Source organism: Hibiscus syriacus, unplaced genomic scaffold, assembly GCF_006381635.1.
Source record: "Hibiscus syriacus cultivar Baekdansim isolate YM2019G1 unplaced genomic scaffold, ASM638163v2 tig00111648_pilon, whole genome shotgun sequence".
NCBI classification, from domain to species: Eukaryota; Viridiplantae; Streptophyta; class Magnoliopsida; order Malvales; family Malvaceae; genus Hibiscus; species Hibiscus syriacus.
The window spans coordinates 1,387,648-1,409,225 of NW_024063145.1; the positions used below are offsets into that span (position 1 = coordinate 1,387,648).

Consider the following 21,578-nt stretch of genomic DNA (forward strand, 5'->3'; position numbering starts at 1 on the left):
TGGTGTTCCAAGTGGGTAAATGGGCTTGCTGTGTATTATATTTGGGATTGTAAAATAAAAAAAGATGTGTAAAATATATATATATATATATATATATATATATAAATAAGGACGAAATATGGTGTCTACATTAATATTAAATACATAAATATATTATTTATTATTATAATTTATTATATATTATTAAAATAAGAATATAATAATATCATATATTATTATAATATAACTAACTATATAATAATATTATTATAATAAATTATATTGTTAAAAATATTAATAAATATATTTTAAATACCTTAATAATTAATATTTTTATTAAAATGATACTACAACATCATATTAATATTAAATACATAAAATAATATTATTTTAAGTATTTATGCTTTGAAGTAAAAAGTTCGGAAAATGAATTACGAAAATTAAACTGTAGTCATTTTCTAGAAAATGCGAAGGAAATTTTGTTGACTAGGAAAATGTTTTACATTGACTAGCATGTATTTCCTCCAACCAAACATTGAAAAATGAGGAAAATGTTTTTCGAAAAATGTTTTACATAAAACAAGCAGACCCTTAATTAAATAAAAAACGAAAATGATCAAGTCTTAATTAAATAAAGACGAAAGTGACCAAATATTATATTTTTTGAATTCAATGAGAAAAAATATACAAAACTTAAACAAAAGTGATCAATCTTATAGTTTACCCTACATTAAATTCAAATAGTGAGATTTCACTATAATATAAGTATTAAACTAAAATTATACCAAAGTTAACAGATTAGGGACAGGACATCAGAAAGTGGAGAGTCACGCAGGGAGCTCGTGAGAAGGCGTCGACAAACGATTTCCAGTTTTCCACGCCCACTCGACCATTAATTTATCGCCAGGGTTTTCCATTTCCTCGTTTCCCTCCTCCCTTATCGCCCAAATCGCCGATCCAAACTTTCCCAGATTCCGACCACCGTTACTTTTTTTGCTTACTTCACTCTAAATTTACTTAGATCTCTTCAAAATTCCAGGTACTTAATTTCTTAAATTATTTAATTTTTTCTCGTGGGTTTCTTTCAACTTATTCAACATATCATGTATTTAAGTTTATTCAGTTCGTTATTTCCTTTTTCGCTAAGAGCTCTTGCCGTGTGATGGGAATTACCATGATAAAGGGAACAAAATGAAGAACTGAGGGATTTAGATACCTATTTTCTCAGTTACAAAGAAAAATGCTAGCTTGTGTCTGATTTCATTTCATAAGTGCATGTTGTTGATTATGGAGAAGCAATGTGATGGGACTAAGATTGTGCATTGTAATGCTCTCTTATGTTAATATCTTAATTTGGGTCATTGTTATATTACTCTGATCTTGCTGTGTTTATCCTTTATACATTTTTGGGTTTATAGGAATTATATTTCATGTACTCATTTTAAGCTTTTATGCGTTTTTCACAGTAGTTGGTTTGTTTTTAAAGATAATGGTTCGTGGGAGAGATGCCTGTTGGGAGCATTGTGTACTTGTGGATGCAACTAGACAGAAAGTGAGGTGTAATTATTGTCGCCGCGAATTCAGCGGAGGGGTTTATAGGATGAAGTTTCACCTAGCTCAGATTAAGAACAAAGATATTGTTCCCTGTGCTGAAGTACCTGATGATGTGAGAGACCATATACAGAGTATACTGAATACTCCCAAGAAACAGAAACTCCCAAGAAACCGAAGATTGATAAGACTGTAGCTAATGGCCAACAGAATAGTTCCTCTGGTAGTGGAGGCCTCCATCCTAACCAAGGATCTAGTGGGCAGCATGGCAGCACCTGTCCGTCTATGCTGTTTCCGCGTCCATCACCTAGTGAGCAGCCTGCGGTTGATGATGCTTCAAAGCAAAAGCAGGATGATGCCGACAAAAAAATTGCTGTTTTCTTCTTCCATAACTCTGTTCCTTTTGGTGCTGCAAAATCCGTTTGTTATCAGGAAATGGTGGATGCTATAGCAGAGTGCAGTGTTGGTTACAAAGCCCCGAGTTATGAAAAGTTGAGATCTAACCTTTTGGAAAAAGTAAAGGGTGACATTCTTGATTGCTACAAGAAATATAGAGAAGATTGGAGAGAAACTGGTTGCACTGTGTTTGTAATAGCTGGTCCGATGGTAGGACAAGATCGTTTGTGATATTTTCAGTCACATGTCCGAAAGGGACACACTTTTTGAAGTCGGTTGATGTCTCGGGTCATGAGGATGATGCTAGCTACTTATTTGAATTGCTTGAATCTATTGTCTTGGAAGTAGGTCTGGAAAATGTAATTCAGGTGATAACAGATAGTACAGCCAGTTATGTTTGTGCAGGAAGGCATCTCATGGCCAAGTATTGTTCATTGTTTTGGTCTCCATGTGTTTCTTATTGCATAGATAAGATGTTGGAGGACATTAGTAAACGAGATTGGGTGGCTGTTGTGTTGGAGGAGGCAAAGAGCATTGCACTGTACATATACAGTCATGCATGGATTTTAAATACATTGAGGAAGTTCACTGGCGGAAGGGAGCTAACGAGGCCAAGAATTACTAGATTTGTGGACAACTATCTTACGTTGAGGTCTATCGTGATTCAAGAGGACAATTTAAAGCACATGTTCTCTCATTCGGAGTGGTTATCATCCATTTATAGTAGACATTCCGATGCTCAGGCCATTAAGTCGTTATTGTATTTAGAAAGATTTTGGAAGTCTGCACGTGAAGCTGTTAGCATGACTGAGTCACTTGTTAAGATCTTACGGATTGTTGATGGTGACATGCCGGCAATGGGATATATATATGAAGGAATAGAGAGAGCAAAAGGTGCTATAAAGGCATATTTTAAGGGTATCGAAGAAAAATACATGCCTATCTGGGATATTATCGATCGGAGATGGAATATGCAACTTCACTCACCATTACATGCTGCAGCAGCATTCCTGAATCCTTCAATATTCTATAACCCTAACTTTAAAATCGATTTACGGATGAGGAATGGGTTTCAAGAGGCAATGCTTAAGATGGCTACGGCCAATAAAGATAAAATCGAAATCACAAAGGAACATCCTGTGTACATAAATGCACAAGGTGCTCTAGGGACTGATTTCGCCATCATGGGGAGGACCCTCAATGCTCCAGGTATGAGAAAGTTGCATTCTTTTCGCCATCATATTCTCTATTAGATATGATGCATTCGACTAACTAATATCTTGGGATGGTTTCTCGGATTTAGGGTATACTTAAAAAGTTGTTATCCGATAATTGTAGGTGATTGGTGGGCGAGCTACGGTTACGAGATTCCGACACTACAAAGAGTGGCCATACGGATACTAAGCCAACCGTGTAGTTTTTACTGGTGCAGATGGAATTCGAGTACTTTCGAGACTATACATACGAAGAAACGAAACAAAACGGAGCTGGAGAAACTCAATGATTTGGTTTTTGTGCACTGCAATCTCTGGTTACAAACCATTTGCCGGAGTAGGGATGGGAAATGTAAGCCAATCATCTTTGATGAAATAGATGTTAGTTTAGAATGGCCCACTGAATTAGAACCTTCGGTTCCTCTATTGGACGATTCTTGGTTAGATGATTTGCCCCTTGAATGCAGAGACAGTCCTTAACATTGAACATGGATACTGTATATTATTTTATTGATCATATACATGATGCTTGAAGATGCTGCCTGATCAGCAGTATGATGTGAAGAGTATGTACATTAACATGGCCTAATTCTTCTTATCATCGGGAGCTACAAATGTACATTGATAATTAGTGACGGAAATTGGTGATAGAATTTGAGATCAATTTAAAACTTTAAAAATTTAGAAGTTTAAATTAAAACTTTTAAAATTTTTAAAGAGTTTAGTTTACATTTTCCCAAAAAATTAGTGTCTAATTATAATTTTTAAAATTTCTAGAGGCTTAATAAGCATTTTTAAAAATTAAATTATGGGAGGGAGTTTAATTAAGAACATTTAAGAAATTAAAGTTTAATCTGAATTTTTAAAATTTTGAGGGATCAAATTAAATTTTTAAAATTGTAAAGATCTAAATTATAATTTTTTAAATTTTAGAAGGACAATGTCTCACTAACCCCTTTTATGTTCCATCACTGTTGATAATTGAATTGGGGGTTAAAGTTTATTAAAAGTCCTTATACTATACTTAAAAGTTTATTTTAAAAATGGAGTATTTTAGTTCTTTTACTATAGCTAAAAAGTTCGTTTTAGTTTTATTATAAAAAGGAACATTTTAGGGTCTGTTTGGTTGGAGGAAAACATTTTACGGAAAATGAAATCTGGAAAATGAATTACATTTCTGGAAAATATTTTTCAGAAAATATTTTCCAGTGTTTGGATGGTACATTGTAAAATGTTTTACACTGTTTGATTAATTTTATTGAAAACAGTTTTCAGAATCTGTTTTTAATAAAGCAGCCTACATGTTCGATATGTTTTTATTCTTAAGGTTCATTTTATTTTTTATATAATTATTTTTTATAAAAATATGTATTTTTATTAATACTTCAAACTAAATTTTTAGATAATATTAATAATTTATGTTGATTGTGTTATTAATACACTATTTTAGGTTTAAAATCTTCATATGTTTATTCATTCTTATTTTTAGAAATAAATTTCAACATATAATTAATATTATGTAGGGTTATTTGAATTAATATTAATAATTGATTAAAAATATATTATAAAAGTTTATAATGAGTGTCAAAATATATAATTAAAGAAGTTAACACATTAAAACAAAAATAATATCCAACCGTAATATACAGTAATATATGCATCAAATTAAATCCCTAAATCATAAGATATTACAGTGTGCTCAAACTCACAACAGAGTATTTTTTTTAATATAGGAAAACTTGGAGGTTAAATAATGAACATTTGCACTGCATTTGCAATAAAAGCATTAGATTTAGAATTCCTTCTCATGAATTCCTTCATGTTTCACATGTAAACAATTGTACAATCAAATACTGGGACTTGGAACTAAACTGGAACTTTCCAACTCCCATATGTCCTGAGATACCTGTAATTCAAACCTCAAGTCCTTAGATACCTCAACCAAAGAAATAAAGCATGTGATTAGAAGCAAACAAGCATGCATGCTTGTCGTAACCGCTTTTCGGCATGATAATCGTCTAATTGTTTAAAAACCAGTTACGATTTTAATTTTTGAAAAATCCGGTGATTTGAAATTAAATTGGATAGAATTGAAAAGAGTCGCCATCAACCTTTGGGTTAGGTAGGTCAAATACCTAAAAACGTCTTTAAAAAAAACAATTTTAAGAAAAATCGTTTTTAAGACAAAATTGATTTGCGTTACCAAAAATTCGATTAAAACGGGTTCGGGAGTCGGTTACGCGTGGGGAAGGATTAACACCCCCACAGCGCCCAAAATTGGTACTGTGTCACTTACATGTTGTCGTAAATGGTGAAAATCATGAATAAAAAATCAAGTTAAAATATGATTCATTTATTGAATGTTAATTAATTTGCTTCAAATTAATAACTTAAAAGGAGGAAACTTAAAGGACTGAAATAAAAGAACACATAAATCTAAGGCTAAAACTATAAATTAAACAAAGATCAAGTCATAAATCATAACTCATTATATATATCAATATGCAAATAAATATATACTAACTAATTTAAAGAAAACAGTCCTAACCATGAACTAAATTAAAATAAATTTAGATTTAAGGACTTAATCTAAAAGATAAAATAATTTCAATTAGGACAAAAATATTTGAAATTTAAATCTAAAAAAATCTTAACAATTAAAGATTAAACTTACAGGTAAAATACTTAATAAGGATTAATTCAAGACTAATTTAAACCTAAGTATTTAATTTAAACTAAAGGCTCTAAAATGAAATTAAAAAGAATCTAAAATAATGATATAAAAATAAAACCTAAAAACCCAAAATGGTAACGAATGTTTCAAAATAAATAAAATAAAAATGGACTTATTTATAATTATCAACCTAATATAAGGATTAATTTAAACCAAAAAATACTAACTTTAACATAATGACCAAATTCAATTAATTGTAAAATTAAATCAATAAAATAAAAAATAATCCAGTGACCTAAATAAATAAAAACAAAGCTATGGGGATTTAAACCGTGGTTTACCCAAACCTAAACAAGTTCTAAACAAAATAAAAAGGAAAAATAGCGCTTAAAGGCCCAGAATATTGACATAAAATCATATCAGTCCAAATCTAGCTTCCAAGATGTAAAGAAGAGCCTAATTTAGGACCTAAGCAAAATTACTCCTAATCATTTAATATATGTACTTCTTAAAATACTAAGCATAACCTAATTTTAAACTACCCTCATCAGCCGCACCTTTCTTCTTCACTCTCTCATTTTTTTCACAGCCGAGAGCCCTAGGGTTTATACACTCACAACGACACCGACCACCCTCACTCCAGCAAGGATTCACTCTTCATATGTAAGTCGACTCAACCCTCTTTATTTAATTCCAAAAACGCAAGTTCATACACAAAAGAACAAGAAGAAAAATGGTCTTCAATAACGAAAATACCTTGTAATTTTATTTTGAAAAATGAAAAGGCTTTCTATTTATCTGTGTAAATCGAAGAGGAAAACCTTGTACAATGCTAGCTTCAAAATGCTCTCTAAAATATGGGAAAACAGAGACACTCAAATCTCCTTTACAATTTGTTTCGGGTTTCATACTCGATTACACCCTTTTCCCTCTATGAAAATTTCTTTTTTTTCATCGCTGTCTCCCCTCGTTCCTTGCTGAAAATCGAGACCCCTTTTTCCAATCATTCTTCTTGCCTTTTTCCTCCCCTCTGCTTCGAATGATTACATGCTTTTATAATGAAATTTCGTTGCTGTTTGATGAATCCTCCACTGATATACGAATAATGGTAGGGTATAGCACCACCAATTTTCTGGATTTGTTTTAATTTAGAAAAATGCTCAGTGGATTTGTTCTGATTTTGCACTGATTTGGTTGTCTTTGACGCATGTAATGACGCCATTCGGAAGCTCGGTGGAAGCTGGAAGCTTGGCGGTAGTGAAGGGTGAAGCTCGGCTGGTCAGGCAGCAGCTTTGTGCCGTTGGACGGTTTGGCTCTCTTTGGCGGCGGCGATAGTAGGCTTCTGGATGATAGTTTTAGGGTTTCAATACCCTAATTGAAGATGGGTCGGACCCGCCGTTGGGTTGTTGTTGTATTTGGGCTTATAGGACTTGTTGGACCTTCTTGTACATCTGGGCCTTATTTGTTGGGCTTAAGCTTGTAATGGTGGATTGAACCTTGTACTGTTGGGTATGAATATTGGGCCTGCAAACATATGTAATAAAATTATTAATAATATATATAATAATAATAATATTAATAATATTTTTTAAGCCCGATCAAAAATGGGTGTCTACGGTCACTTTTTGCACATTTTTGTGTTAACAAGAATATGACAGATAAAAAAGACAACCAATTTTTGTCCGGTCTTCTTTTTTAGCATTTGATTTGGATATTCTTCGTTGTAAATCATTGGATTGAACAAGTTCTTCTCATTATGAACTTCTTCTTCCTCTTTGGATGAGTTCTTCTCATTATGAACTCTCTATTAAAATGTCAATCCCTCAAGCGAGACGTTACTGATTCGAAACGTCGTGAATCAAGTGATAGGTCAAACAAGCTCTTCTCATTATGAATTTCTTCTTCCTCTGTCGGATGAGTTCTTCTCATTATGAACTCTCCATTAAAAATATTGATCCACCTCTTTCTATGATGGAATCGAAAGGAACAAGTTCTTCTCATTATGAACTTTCTCCTTTAGGACGAGTTCTTCTCATTATGAATTTCTTCTGGAAATGTCAATCCCTCATGCGAGGTGTCACTGATTCGAAATGTCGTGAATCGAGTGATAGGTCGAATAAGCTCTTCTCATTATGAACTTCTTCTCCCACTGTCGGATGAGTTCTTCTCATTATGAACTCTCAATTGGAAATGTCAATCCCTCAAGCGAGGTGTCACTGATTCGAAATACCGTGAATCGAGTGATAGGTCGAACAAGATCTTCTCATTATGAACTTCTTCTCTATCTTTTGGATGAGTTCTTCTCATTATGAACTCTCCATTGGAAATGTCAATCCCTCAAGCGAGGTGCCACTGATTCGAAATGTCGTGAATCGAGTGATAGGTCGAACAAGCTTTTCTCATTATGAACTTCTTCTCCCTCTTTCGGATGAGTTCTTCTCATTATGAACTCTCAATTAGAAATGCCAACCCCTCAAACGAGGTATCACTGATTCAAAATACCCTGATTTGAAATGACGTGAATCGAGTGATAGTGCGAACAAGCTCTTCTCATTATGAACTTCTTCTCCCTCTATCGGATGAGTTCTTCTCATTATGAACTCTGTACTGGAAATGTTGATATGTTTATCTTCTCTTTGAAAATTTTCAGACAGATGACCCGATGGATTTAAAAATCAAGAAACCCCCAAAAGCTCAGTTTCTTAAATCTTATTTGAAAACATCCTGCACTGAAGGTCTTATGGATGGCTCGAAGGACTTAAAAAATCAAGAAACCCCCGAAGGCTTAGTTTCTAAGATATCATTTGAAAACATCCTGCACTGAAGGTCTTATGGATGGCCTGAAGAACTTAAAAATCAAGAAACCCCCGAAGGCTTAGTTTCTTAATTGTCACTAAGGAACCCGTACATATCACGATGGTCCCTTAAGTGTTCATCAAGTTTGTCATCAAGAAACCTTTACATATCACGATGGTCTCTCAAGCATGTCATCAAGAAACCCCTACATATCACGATGGTCTCTCAAGCATATCATCAAAGAACCCCTACATATCACGATGCTCCTTTAAGCTTGTTATCAAGGAACCCCTACATAACACGATGGTCCTTCAAGCTTATCATCAAGAAACCCCTACATATCACGATGACTTCTCAAGCTTGTCATCAAAGAACCCCTAATATCACGATGGTCCTTTAAGCTTGTCATCAAGGAACCTCTACATATCACGATGGTCCTTCAAGCTTTTCATCAAGAAACCCCTGCATATCACGATGGTTTCTCAAAACATTGTGTTTCGAGTGAAACTATCTCAAACGAGATAAAAGCTTCTATTTTAAGTGAAATTATCTCAAAAGAGATAAAATTTGTTTCAAGGGAAACTGTGTCAAGGGAGACAAAATTTGTTTCAAGGGAAACTGTCTCAAGGGAGACAAAATTTGTTTCAAGTGAAATTGTCTCAAGGGAGACTGTCTCAAGGGAAACTGTCTCAAGAGAGACAAAACTCGTTTCTAGGGAAATTGTCTCAAGCGAGATAAAATCTTTTGTTTCAAGGGAAACTATCTCAAGCGAGATAAAATCTTTTGTTTCAAGGAAAAACAATCTTGAGCGAGATAAAATCTTCTGTTTCAAGAAAAAACAATCTTGAATGAGATAAAATCCAAGTGAGACAAAGTCTATTTTAAGAAAAAAAATCTCTAGTGAGATAAATCCTCCGTATTAAATGGGACTGTCTCAAGCGAGACAAAATTTGTCTGAAAATGTTGAATCTGAAGATGATTACTCCCTCTTACTGAGGATGTCTTATTGTCTTTTACTCTCAATGTTTCCTGAAAGATCTGCAAAAATGTAGTTGAATGCAACTATTATGAATGAATGTTTGATGCAAAGATGCAAATTCATGTAGGTGTAATGCATGACTTTTTTATATGCGAATGATGTTCTTATGAATGCAAAAAATGTGATGCAATCTTCATTTAACTTCAAAGTGGCCATCTTGGTCTTCTTCTACTTGATCACTTCTTCCTAAAGTCTACTCAAATATTCATGTAGCAACTCATAATTTCCAACTTGCATTTTTGAAGATCCATCTAATCTTCTTCTCTCTTCTTGTCGTCTTTGTTTTCTATCTTCATTTCGGGAAAAAAACATTTTCTTTCTCAACTTCTTGCTACGATCAGAAATATGATTGTGTTGCCCTATTTTCAGAGACTATTCGTATGACTATGACAAACTCCGTATAGATCAAAGGAAGAGTTACGTCAATTCTGATTTGACTCTTGAAACTCGACATTAGGAAGACCTATCCAAATTTTCATGTCACCATATCTAGTCAAACATCAAATGAGACTCGTTTTTAACAACAACCCATCTTTCAGCCTTAGTTGATACCACTAGTCTCTTGCTGTTAAGATTTTATCACCTCTTTCGTGGAAATAAATCTTCATCATATCTCACTTCTAACCTTGGGGTTGAAGAAGACAAACTTCATCTTGAGTCCACAAATAGAAACACCATATGATTGCAACATTCGTTCAGCACCATAATCACTGGTTCGTAAAGAATTTGACACACATTCATCATTTCTTGTAGCTTCTTCTCAGATTTCTCAATCAGTGATGCCCACATTCATCAATTTTTGTAGGACGTCACTTAAGAACAAAGCTCAGTGAGACCGCAAGATGGATACTTTAACCGCCAGCATCAAATCACCAGAATAATACAACTTCCTGATGAACAAACCAATTATGTATAGTTAGCTCCACTGTCACTGTTTCACCATTTTCATTCTTCATATCTTTCTGTCTCATTAGAAATATTTGTTCAAATGAATGATCTTGATACATGATGATATAGGCCTTCAATATGCCCCAACATTTACTGATATGAATGCTCAAAATGTATTCAAAATTAATTTTTACTGATATGAGCCTTCAAAATGAACTTTCAAAATGCCCCCACATGAATCATTTTTGTCTGAAATAGGCCTTCAAAATATCCCAACCTTTTCATGCTAGTGTGAGCCTTCAATGTGCCCCACATGGATCATTTCTATCTAAAGTGGGCCTTCAAAATGCCCCATCCTTCAAGTCAAAAGGTTCATTCTCGATGTCCATTGAATTTGAATCTCATGATTCCCACGAGGTACAACTTTGATAATGCCCTTATTTATGGATCATTGTGGCTCTATTCGTGCCCAAATTTGTTTATCTTGAATGCTCTCATTCTGGTGTTACTAACAACAATGTTGTCAAGTAACTTCGAGGGATTATCTTCATGTTATCACCAACTTAAAAAGTGATCAATCTTTCTAACAAAAATGACTGAGATATGTGTTTCTTCTGAGTAAGGTGGTCCCCTTTTGCTTGACTGGTTATATTCTTGCCTTTTTGTTATGCATTGGGATATGTGCTCATTTTTTTCGAACAAGACAATCATCGTCTTCTTATCAGGTTGCTGATAATGTCACAAGAGAGTGTTACAAGTTCTCTCATCCAGCCCTCCTGATCTTCTTGACCACTTGCTTTCAAGAATGTGAAGTGCTTCCTCATTTTGGCATCGCTCATTCTTTTTCTCAAATAGAGGCATAACAGTCCTCAACTTGCTTCAAGAACCTTTCTTATTTGAGACTGTCCTGTTTGAAAATATTTTCCTCCTTTCTTTATCAAAGAATAAAAGAATTTTGTAAAGTATTGTTTCTTACAGGTTCACAATAGAATCAAATCATAAGCATGAGTTTAAAGAATATCAAAAGAATCAACAACTCTTTAATGTCTTAAAGTTATAGTTCTTTGACAAGTATCAAGATTTATGAGTGAGTTTCAGGTTGACTTTCCTATTTTCTATGGTTACATCTATTGAAAATGTCACTCCTCTCTCACTCTTTGTGAATACTGCCACATACCTCACTTTCTTGACTTGGTATTTTAACCGGATGCAGACAAAATGACGCAACTAGCATAGCCAATTACTAGACCATCTAGAATACCTTATTTCACTTCTCTAAAATCTTCCCTTTAACCAAAGCAATGCGAAAATATCGATCTAAAAATGAAATTTCTGTGTGCTCGTGTGTAGTTGACTATAACAGGTGTTCCTGAACTCTCTTAGTTCATCTTTACCGAAACTCTTTATTTATAAAGTTTGCCATGGTTTGGCTAGCTGAAATCAGCTTTATTGTAATTTTCCTTTATTGGGCCAACTGAAGGGTTCATCTCATCACAAAGTCTTTGACTTGACAATCACAGTGGAGCATACACCAAATTGCCAAGTACCCAATCAAAGTCATGGTTTGAATATAATCTATTCATAAAGCCAGGGCTTTCGAGTTTCCTCTATAACCAATTGCCTTAGCAGAATAGCTTAGCTTTATTGCATATAATATTATAATAAGATAGCTGAATATTATCCATAAAGCCAGGGCTATTAACCAATTGCTCTAGAGGGACAACTCAAGTTTTATTGTATATATAATAATATAACATGGATATATAACTCTTAAGAAAAACCTGTTATAGTCTAGGTGGTTTAGTGGAAATTAGAAACTCTCATCGTTAGAGTTCAATTCCCAAGCAACTGACTTTACCTAATTGTGAAGATTTCATCATCGAATATCATCAATAGAAAGTAATCTAGACAATTTCGCAAAGTCACACAAAAGATGCCCCATGTTGTACGCTCCTCTATGTAAATACCAAGCCTTTTATCTAATTCCTTGCACTGGAGAAGGCTATCTCATATTTGTAGAAGGGTATAATGTTTGGGTATATTTCATCTGAAGTCAAGTCAAGGTCCTTGTTTTACCAGTTTTCAATCTTGATAATTTGTCAAAGATGTGTAACTCTAATCATAAAGAGTTTTTAATTCTGTTGATATTCAAAGAACTGCAAGATTGCAAAATTGATTCAATGCTCATAACCTTAAAAGTAACAAAAAATTATTTATTACACAAAAGGCAAAGAAAGGAAAAAAAAAACAAGTTCAAACAAAATGCTAAAAATAGAAAGTACTACAGTGGTAGATAACAACTTCCACCTATTTATCTATCATGCCACATTGCTCCTATAATGTTGGGTGTGTGATCGGACCAGTATCTTTATCCTCATTTGCTCCCCATTTTTTTATCATTTCTCTTATCCGGGCTCGTTTGGATGATTCCTCAAACGCACAAATTTCTGCTTTCTCCTGAGCAGATTCTACGTAAAATCCTAATTTCTTGTTATTCATCAGTTTTTCCTTCCCTGATTGGAAATTAGGTCAAAATTTAGATCCAAAACGATTTTCCTTGGTGATGATAGTTTTGGCTAGATTCTGAACACATATTGCAGCTATGATTGGCGTAACATTCGTCAAACCTCCTAAATTGCCCAAAACCCCACTTGTCTTCAGGAAATCTGATATAGGTGTTTGAGATGTTTTCAAGGCTGCATCTGCCCCATTCATTCTTAAACCCACGGGCCAGTCTCGTATTATATTCATGGAAGCCCTTTTGCTTTGATTTCCTTTCTCATCCTATTGTGCACTGTGTTCTTCATAGGAATTGACTGTATTAATCTCTGTTGAAGCAACAACCCCTTTCTCTTTTACTTTGCACCTTTGAATTGCTTGCTCTAAAGGATCCTTAAAGTTGGTAGGAACCTTAAATGAATAATCTGGGGTTCTTTTCTGGTTTATCCAAGGAATTACCTTATAGGTCTATTTCTCATTCGGGGGCCACTGTGGCTGGACACATCCTGGTGTAACCAATCCAGCCGTAAGCTTTTTCTTCTCATGTAATCCCCCTGACGAGAGATTATTTGGTGATGGCTTTATAGATAGAACTTGACTATCTTGAATGGAGGATTGTAAAGAATTAAAACCTCTAATCATGAGAGATTGATCATTTTTATCTTTCTTGATCAGCATTTGGTCATCTTCTATGCCCCTCTTCTTTGAATAAGACTCAACTTTCCCAAAGGAAACTTTATCTCTTGTTAACTCTTCATTCATTATGGGCCCAGTGGAACCTTCTACAATCAAAGTTTCAACACTAGCATTCATATTCCCATCCAAAATAGGATCCTCTAGTGGCTCTTCTCCATGGATCATAACATTCACCATGCCCATCAATTTGGTTATCTGTTCCATTGACTCGTCCTAAAACTTCTTTGCTTGATCATTCATTTCTTGTTGAATCTTGATAAGTTGCTCTTGGATTTTCTTGATTCTACAAACCCTTGCTACAATCTCATTCATGGTTCTTATCATTCTCTAGGAAGACCAAGTTAACTCCAATTTGATTTTGAAAATTCTGTCATAGAATCCTCCACGAATTATTCCCATGCATGTAAAATAGTTTGAAATAAAATGCAAATACATGATGTAAGATTGAAAATACAAACATAATTATGCAAAGATGAAAATGCAAATGCAAAAAAAAAAAAATGAAAATGTAAATACAAACGTAAAAATGGAAAGATGCAAATACAAATGCAAATGCAAAAGGTATCGATTTCCAAAAGTAATTATTCTTAGAAAGAGTTCCATTCTTCCAAAAGAACTTTCATCTTTACAAGAAAGATCAATTCTACAAATACAGTTTAGCCTTTTTATTTAACTTCATGATCTCAGTCATGATCCCAATAACTTTATTCTCTTTCTAGAAATGATTCTGAATCCAAACGGTGGGTATTTGAGTGCAACATTTGAATCGCCTTCCCTCCAATCTATGGTAATCATTTAGGGATCAAAAAGTATCTGTCAAGATAGCCATTGCAGGACTTATACCTTTCTCCAATCTGTCCAAGAGATCTGCAACAATAACCTCAACATGTAGCAAAGTCTTTGAGAATATCACTAGATCATGTATAGCCAGATCAAAGGTGTCTAATTCCTTATCTTCATTTATGTGCACTAGTATCAGCTTTTTGAGGCAATGCCACATAAAACACTCCATTTCTACCATTTGTTGGATGTGTTCTACTATCAGTAATCTTGTAATCTTCACAAGCTTGCTTTTGAAGGATTGGATTTTCGGAAGTCTGTAATGAATTATATCCACCTGAAGGCTTTCAAAGTTAAATAGAGCAGTACTCTTCTATTGTTGGTGTCAAATCTTGTCTTTTGAAAGTGAAACATTTTTATGTGGAATTCCGGCATCAGACCAAAGCTTTAAGCAACGACTCATCTATCTTTACACAGAGGATATAAACCATGTCATCATATTTCTTGTGAAATTTCTCCTTGGTAACTATTCTCTAAATATCCCAAATCTCTATCAGCTCTTGTAGATAATTCTTTCTTGATATTGACATTGACATTTGTGATCATCTGTGATACGTAATCCCCAAGAAATTTGTCTCCTTTCACCCTTTGTGTTTCTTCAAACTAAGCTTGAACCGCTAGATTGAATTATTCCTTGTTATGAAAATTCTTTTCCATTTCAATGATCGCTCTTCTAATCTGATGATTACTTGGTTTAATCAACACCTTTCTTTTATTCATGATGATTATGCAAATGCGAAGATGCAAATGCAGATGCAAAAAGTGATGCAATGCAAAGAAGGACAAAAAATGGCATACGTAAAAGAAAAGAAATAAATTAGTATGGGCGAAATAATCAATAAAATTAAAAGATGCTATTTAAAGATAAATATAACACCTACCCAATCATGATATCTACCCGATCATGCTTTTATTAGATAGAGATCCAACCCAAACATGCTTTCTACCCAAAATAATTATTTTCAATGAAATGATCCTAACTGCATGGTATCTAGTTCGCATGCTTTTATTCAAAAAGAAAATAAAAAGGTTCAGAAACGCTCCTCCTTTGTGTACACTTAATTTGGGTACCTACTGACGGTCAGAGGTTTGGTATGTCTATACCTAGGGTAACGGTTCTACGGTTCAATATATGCATGGTTTTGGCTCTAACGGGAAAAGGAGGTACTTGAATTGTCCTTAAAGTTGGTGCCACCTTGGGCTACCAAACCCTTAATCCTGGCCCATTACAAGCTCGTACGGATCGAGTTCAATTCGAGAGGATACATTCCCTTATGTCTATGCGGAGAAACAATTTATCTCACGTAGACATAAAGTATATGAACCCCAAAGATTACTTACTAAAACCCTTACGGAGAAACAAATTATCTCACGTAGGTTAAGCTTCCATCTCAACTTAAAAGGGACGAAGCTCATAAGTGAGCTTATGGTATGCAAATGAATCGTGATGTGTATGAGGAGGAACATTAAGCCCTTTGACTCAAAAGGAAAACAAAACCACTCGACAAAACTTTGGACAAATTTGAAAACAAAGATAAAAATGTTAGTAAGACAAAAAAATGAAGCAATTACAAACTTCAATAAATGAATCATAAATTAACTAAAAACTCGAACTCATAATTTTCATCACAACGACAATGTGTAAACGACTTACAGCTTGACTCTCTAAAAAAAATTCCCCAGCAGAGTCGCCAAGCTGTCGTAACCGCTTTTCGGAGTGACAATCGTTTAATTGTTTAAAAACCAGTTACGACTTTAATTTTTGGAAATTCCAGTGATTTGAAATTAAATTGGATAGAATTGAAAATAGTCGCCATCAACCTTTGGGTTAGGTAGGTCGAATACCTAAAAACGTCTTTTTAAAAAAACAATTTTAAGAAAAATCGTTTTTAAGACAAAATTGATCTGCATTACCAAAAATTTGATTAAAACGGGTTCGGGAGTCGGTTACGCGTGGGGAAGGATTAACACCCCCACTGCGCCCAAAATTGGTACTGTGTCGCTTACACATTGTCGTAAATGGTGAAAATCATGAATCAAATATCAAGTTAAAATATGATTCATTTATTGAATGTTAATTAATTTGCTTCAAATTAATAACTTAAAAGGAGGAAACTTAAAGGACTGAAATAAAAGAACAAATAAATCTAAGGCTAAAACTATAAATTAAACAAAGATCAAGTCATAAATCATAACTCATTATATATATCAATATGCAAATAAATATATACTAACTAATTTAAAGAAAACAATCCTAACCATGAACTAAATTAAAATAAATTTAGATTTAAGGACTTAATCTAAAAGATAAAATAATTTCAATTAGGACAAAAATATTTGAAATTTAAATCTAAAAAAATCTTAACAATTAAAGATTAAACTTACAGGTAAAATACTTAATAAGGATTAAGTCAAGACTAATTTAAACCTAAGTATTTAATTTAAACTAAAGGCTCTAAAATGAAATTAAAAAGAATCTAAAATAATGATATAAAAATAAAACCTAAAAAACCAAAATGGTAACGAATGTTTCAAAATAAATAAAATAAAAATGGACTTATTTATAATTATCAACCTAATATAAGGACTAATTTAAACCAAAAATACTAACTTTAACATAATGACCAAATTCAATTAAATGTAAAATTAAATCAATAAAATCAAAAATAATCCCGTGACCTAAATAAATAAAAACAAAGCTATGGGGATTTAAACCGTGGTTTACCCAAACCTAAACAAGTTCTAAACAAAATAAAAAGGAAAAATAGCGCTTAAAGGCCCAGAATATTGACATAAAATCATATCAGTCCAAATCTAGCTTCCAAGATGTAAAGAAGAGCCTAATTTAAGGACCTAAAGCAAAATTACTCCTAATCATTTAATATATATGTACTTCTTAAAATACTAAGCATAACCTAATTTTAAACTACCCTCATCAGCCGCACCTTTCTTCTTCACTCTCTCATTTTTTTCACAGCCGAGAGCCCTAGGGTTTATACACTCACAACGACACCGACCACCCTCACTCCAGCAAGGATTCACTCTTCATATGTAAGTCGACTCAACCCTCTTTATTTAATTCCAAAAACGCAAGTTCATACACAAAAGAACAAGAAGAAAAATGGTCTTCAATAACGAAAATACCTTGGTATTTAGTATTGATTTTTTTTATCTGTAGCTTGTTGAATTTTATTTTTGAAAAATGAAAAGGCTTTCTCCTTTTATTTATTCTGTGTAAATCGAAGAGGAAAACCTTGTACAATGCTAGCTTCAAAATGCTCTCTAAAATATGGGAAAACAGAGACACTCAAATCTCCTTTACAATTTGTTTCGGGTTTCATACTCGATTACACCCTTTTCCCTCTACGAAAATTTCTTTTTTTTCATCGCTGTCTCCCCTCGTTCCTTGCTGAAAATCGAGACCCCTTTTTCCAATCATTCTTCTTGCCTTTTTCCTCCCCTCTGCTTCGAATGATTACATGCTTTTATAATGAAATTTCGTTGCTGTTTGATGAATCCTCCACTGATATACGAATAATGGTAGGGTATAGCACCACCAATTTTCTGGATTTGTTTTAATTTAGAAAAATGCTCAGTGGATTTGGTCTGATTTTGCACTGATTTGGTTGTCTTTGACACATGTAATGACGCCATTCGGAAGCTCGGTGGAAGCTGGAAGCTTGGCGGTAGTGAAGGGTGAAGCTCGGCTGGTCAGGCAGCAGCGTGTGCCGTTGGACGGTTTGGCTCTCTTTGGCGGCGGCGATAGTAGGCTTCTGGATGATAGTTTTAGGGTTTCAATACCCTAATTGAAGATGGGTCGGACCCGCCGTTGGGTTGTTGTTGTATTTGGGCTTATAGGACTTGTTGGGTCTTCTTGTACATCTGGGCCTTATTTGTTGGGCTTAAGCTGTAATGGTGGACTGAACCTTGTACTGTTGGGTCTAAATATTGGGCCTGCAAACATATGTAATAAAATTATTAATAATAGTAATAATATTTTTTTAAGCCCAGTAAAAAATAGTGTCTACAATGCTAAAATAAAACTTGCATGAATTTCCCAATAACTTGGTTTTCACTTTAGGTGAAATATCATAAATGAATGAAATATCATAAATGAAATGCTCATTTTCAGCATGACCAACACTATTTGGGGGGTGATGAGTAACCTGAAAAGGGGAAAATGTCTAATAAATACCTTAAACAGAAGCTAAGCAGAGAAATTATGCAGAAAAAAGTGCTAGAAGAGCCCAAAACATTAAAAGGGAAAAAATGAACCCAAACTCAGGTCTAAATGATTCACCTGTTCAGCTAGAAAAGTAATGCCACCATGATTAACCATTTCATAAGTCTCCCCAAGTATGGGATTGAATGGTTTCCAGGTACGTTGATAGGCATAATAGACAGATATAGCCCATGAAGCTGCAATTAGCTACCATCAGTTACCTATTTAAACTTATAAAGAAAGGGAAGTTAGAAGAAACCTTACTAGTGTACACTAATCGCATGTAAGGATCTTCGCATTCATCAGCCAGATCTAACAGGTATGAATACTCCTTTATCTGTCACAGAACGAAATTGATAAATGATAAAACCACTAACAAAAAAGAACCAAACACAGCAAATAACTTTAAGCAGTGGTTGGATATGAAAACACAAACCTCAGCCGTTTTCTGCAACATTGACATTGGCTCAAAAATAAGAACTAAACAAACAAATCACACCAAGAGAATAAATTTAATACGAATATGAACAAATAAACGAAATCCACAACAAGAGAATCATATACAGAACAAACCCAAAATTAAAGCGATAATAAGAAGAAAGGGAACCAACCCGGCTTCCAAGAGCAATGGAGTACCCGACCATTTAGCCCGAATCGCAACTTGAACGTTCTTCGGCCTTTGATTTTGAGCTCCAACAAAAGCGAAACCGCAAATTAATAAACAAGTGAGGAGGAACAAAATGCAAAAGCGAGATCTGAAAGGTGTATCCATTTGGGAAAATGAAAGTATATATTTCCCCAATCGATTTTCTATATGATTTCAAATGGAATTACATCCGACATTGATGAGTTAGATATCAGGCTTCGGGGAGAAATGAAGGGAAGGGAAGGGAAGGGAAGGGAAGGGAAGGGAAAATGATGGAAAATGACCTACCGTTTCCAAAACGGTAAGTCATTTTCCCGTGTTTTGGTTTGAGTTTTCAGTCAACTATAAAACAAATTACATTGACTTTGTTGTTTTACGGAACCAAACACAGGAAACGGGAAATTTTTTTTTTTCGTAAAATGTTTTTCCCTAACTAAATAGACTCGTAATACGAATCAACCGATTTCAGTGGTTAAAAGAATGATTGTTATTCTTAGAGGTTTCGGGTTTAAGCATGACATTTGCATGAGTGTTTGAATGCTTATTGTCAAATGATTAATTTTTCGAACAAATATTACATTGTAATCACCCATATTAATAAAAAAATATTTCAAAAATAAACATGTTGGTTCAAAACATTAAAGTTATTATAAGTTACCTTAAATATTTTGGTTTAAACACTCTTTAGGATCTCAATTTTGAATTTGATCAAATTAATTTCTCTCGTAATATATATATTTTTAAAGTTTTTACATAAAATTTTTAAACACTTATGAGATCTAAACGAAAAATTAATTTATATTCTAATTTCAAACTTCGTTGTTTTTACTTATAATAATATTACAATTACATGTTAAAATATAAAAAAATGTTTAATTAAAATAATGTACATTGATTTTTTATTCGAATTTTTAGATTTGAAGCGAGTAAGAGTTTAATTGACAAATATGCAAAAAAAATCATAAAAAATAAAATTTTATTTTTTTCAAAGTTATGAAAATATTATAAAATTTATTTTTTTTATTTTAAAAACTATTCAACCACAATTGAACACGTGTCATATGCTGACCCAAAAAAATCAATATTACCATATATCAATTTTGTTTATTCATTTATAAAATATATATTGAATAATTTTTTTAAGAGATCAATTTGTTCAAATTTAAGAATAATAGGTACTTAAAAAGGTGTTTAACCGAAAATGTTTAATTCGATTAAAACTTTAACATTTTTGACAAAATTATTCACTTTTACAATGAGTAATTTTTTTTATAATAGATGGATTAAAATACTCCTTTTTATGATAGATGGATTAAAAATAATTTTTAAGTATAATAAAAGAATTATAAAAATTAAAATTACTTCTAATTGTAATATATTTTAATAGATTTTAACATTAAAGTGTTTGGTCAGTGTTGTATTTGGTCAGGGCAGGAGGGGCACCTGCCCCGGGATTCAGAATTTTTATAATGTATTTACTTTAAAGAAATGATTTTATACAGAAACTAATTATTTTTAATATTAAGGGGTTTTCCTCAATACTTATTACTATAGGTTCAATTTTTTCTAATATTTATTATTAGAGGTCTACTATTATAATTTATTTTTCTAATATTTGTATATTAATTTATTTTTATCAATATTTTTTTTAACATTTGTTATTAAGGGTCCAATTCTTTTAATACTTATTACCAGAGGCTTAATTTTTTTAATATTTGTTCTTAGGTTATATTTTTAAAATTTAATTTCTTTTCTAATATTTATTTGTTATTATGAGTTGAGTTTTTTCAGTACTTTTATTAAAGGTCTAATTTTTTAATATATGTTATTATGAGCATACTCTTAATTTTTTAAAATATTTGTTTTTAGGAACTCATTTTTTTCAATACTTATGGAGCCACCCTTAGAATTTTTTTAAATACTTGTTATTAAGAACAATTACTTAAATAACAATATGTAACCACAACAACAACCATTATGTAGTGGTAAAGATATTGTTTAAAATTACGATATCCACAACTGTTATGTCCACAATAACATATGTTATTAAACATTCACAACCATAATATTTACAGAGACACAATATCATCAGTTATATATGTAACATCGATAAACACAACTTAACCGAAAACAAAAAT

The 21,578-nt window shown here is 33.0% G+C and overlaps 1 protein-coding gene, 1 long non-coding RNA gene and 1 pseudogene across 2 annotated transcripts; 1 reads left to right on the plus strand and 2 right to left on the minus strand.

Moving 5' to 3' along the window:
* Nucleotides 1–817: 817 nt before the first annotated feature.
* LOC120166885 lies at nt 818–3,652 on the plus strand (annotated as a pseudogene).
* LOC120166887 lies at nt 2,091–19,657 on the minus strand. Its single transcript, XR_005519981.1, has 3 exons — nt 19,406–19,657; nt 2,905–2,908; nt 2,091–2,101 (listed from the first exon to the last, which is right to left on the minus strand). It is a non-coding gene; the product is annotated as an uncharacterized LOC120166887 (long non-coding RNA).
* Nucleotides 18,813–19,274, minus strand: LOC120166886 (oxysterol-binding protein-related protein 3C-like). The gene is made up of 3 exons (XM_039176063.1): nt 19,231–19,274; nt 19,059–19,131; nt 18,813–18,991 (listed from the first exon to the last, which is right to left on the minus strand). Exons 1-3 carry the CDS (start codon nt 19,255–19,257, stop codon nt 18,828–18,830), a joined length of 264 nt encoding a protein of 87 aa, XP_039031994.1. The 5' UTR covers nt 19,258–19,274; the 3' UTR covers nt 18,813–18,827.
* Nucleotides 19,658–21,578: the final 1,921 nt, after the last annotated feature.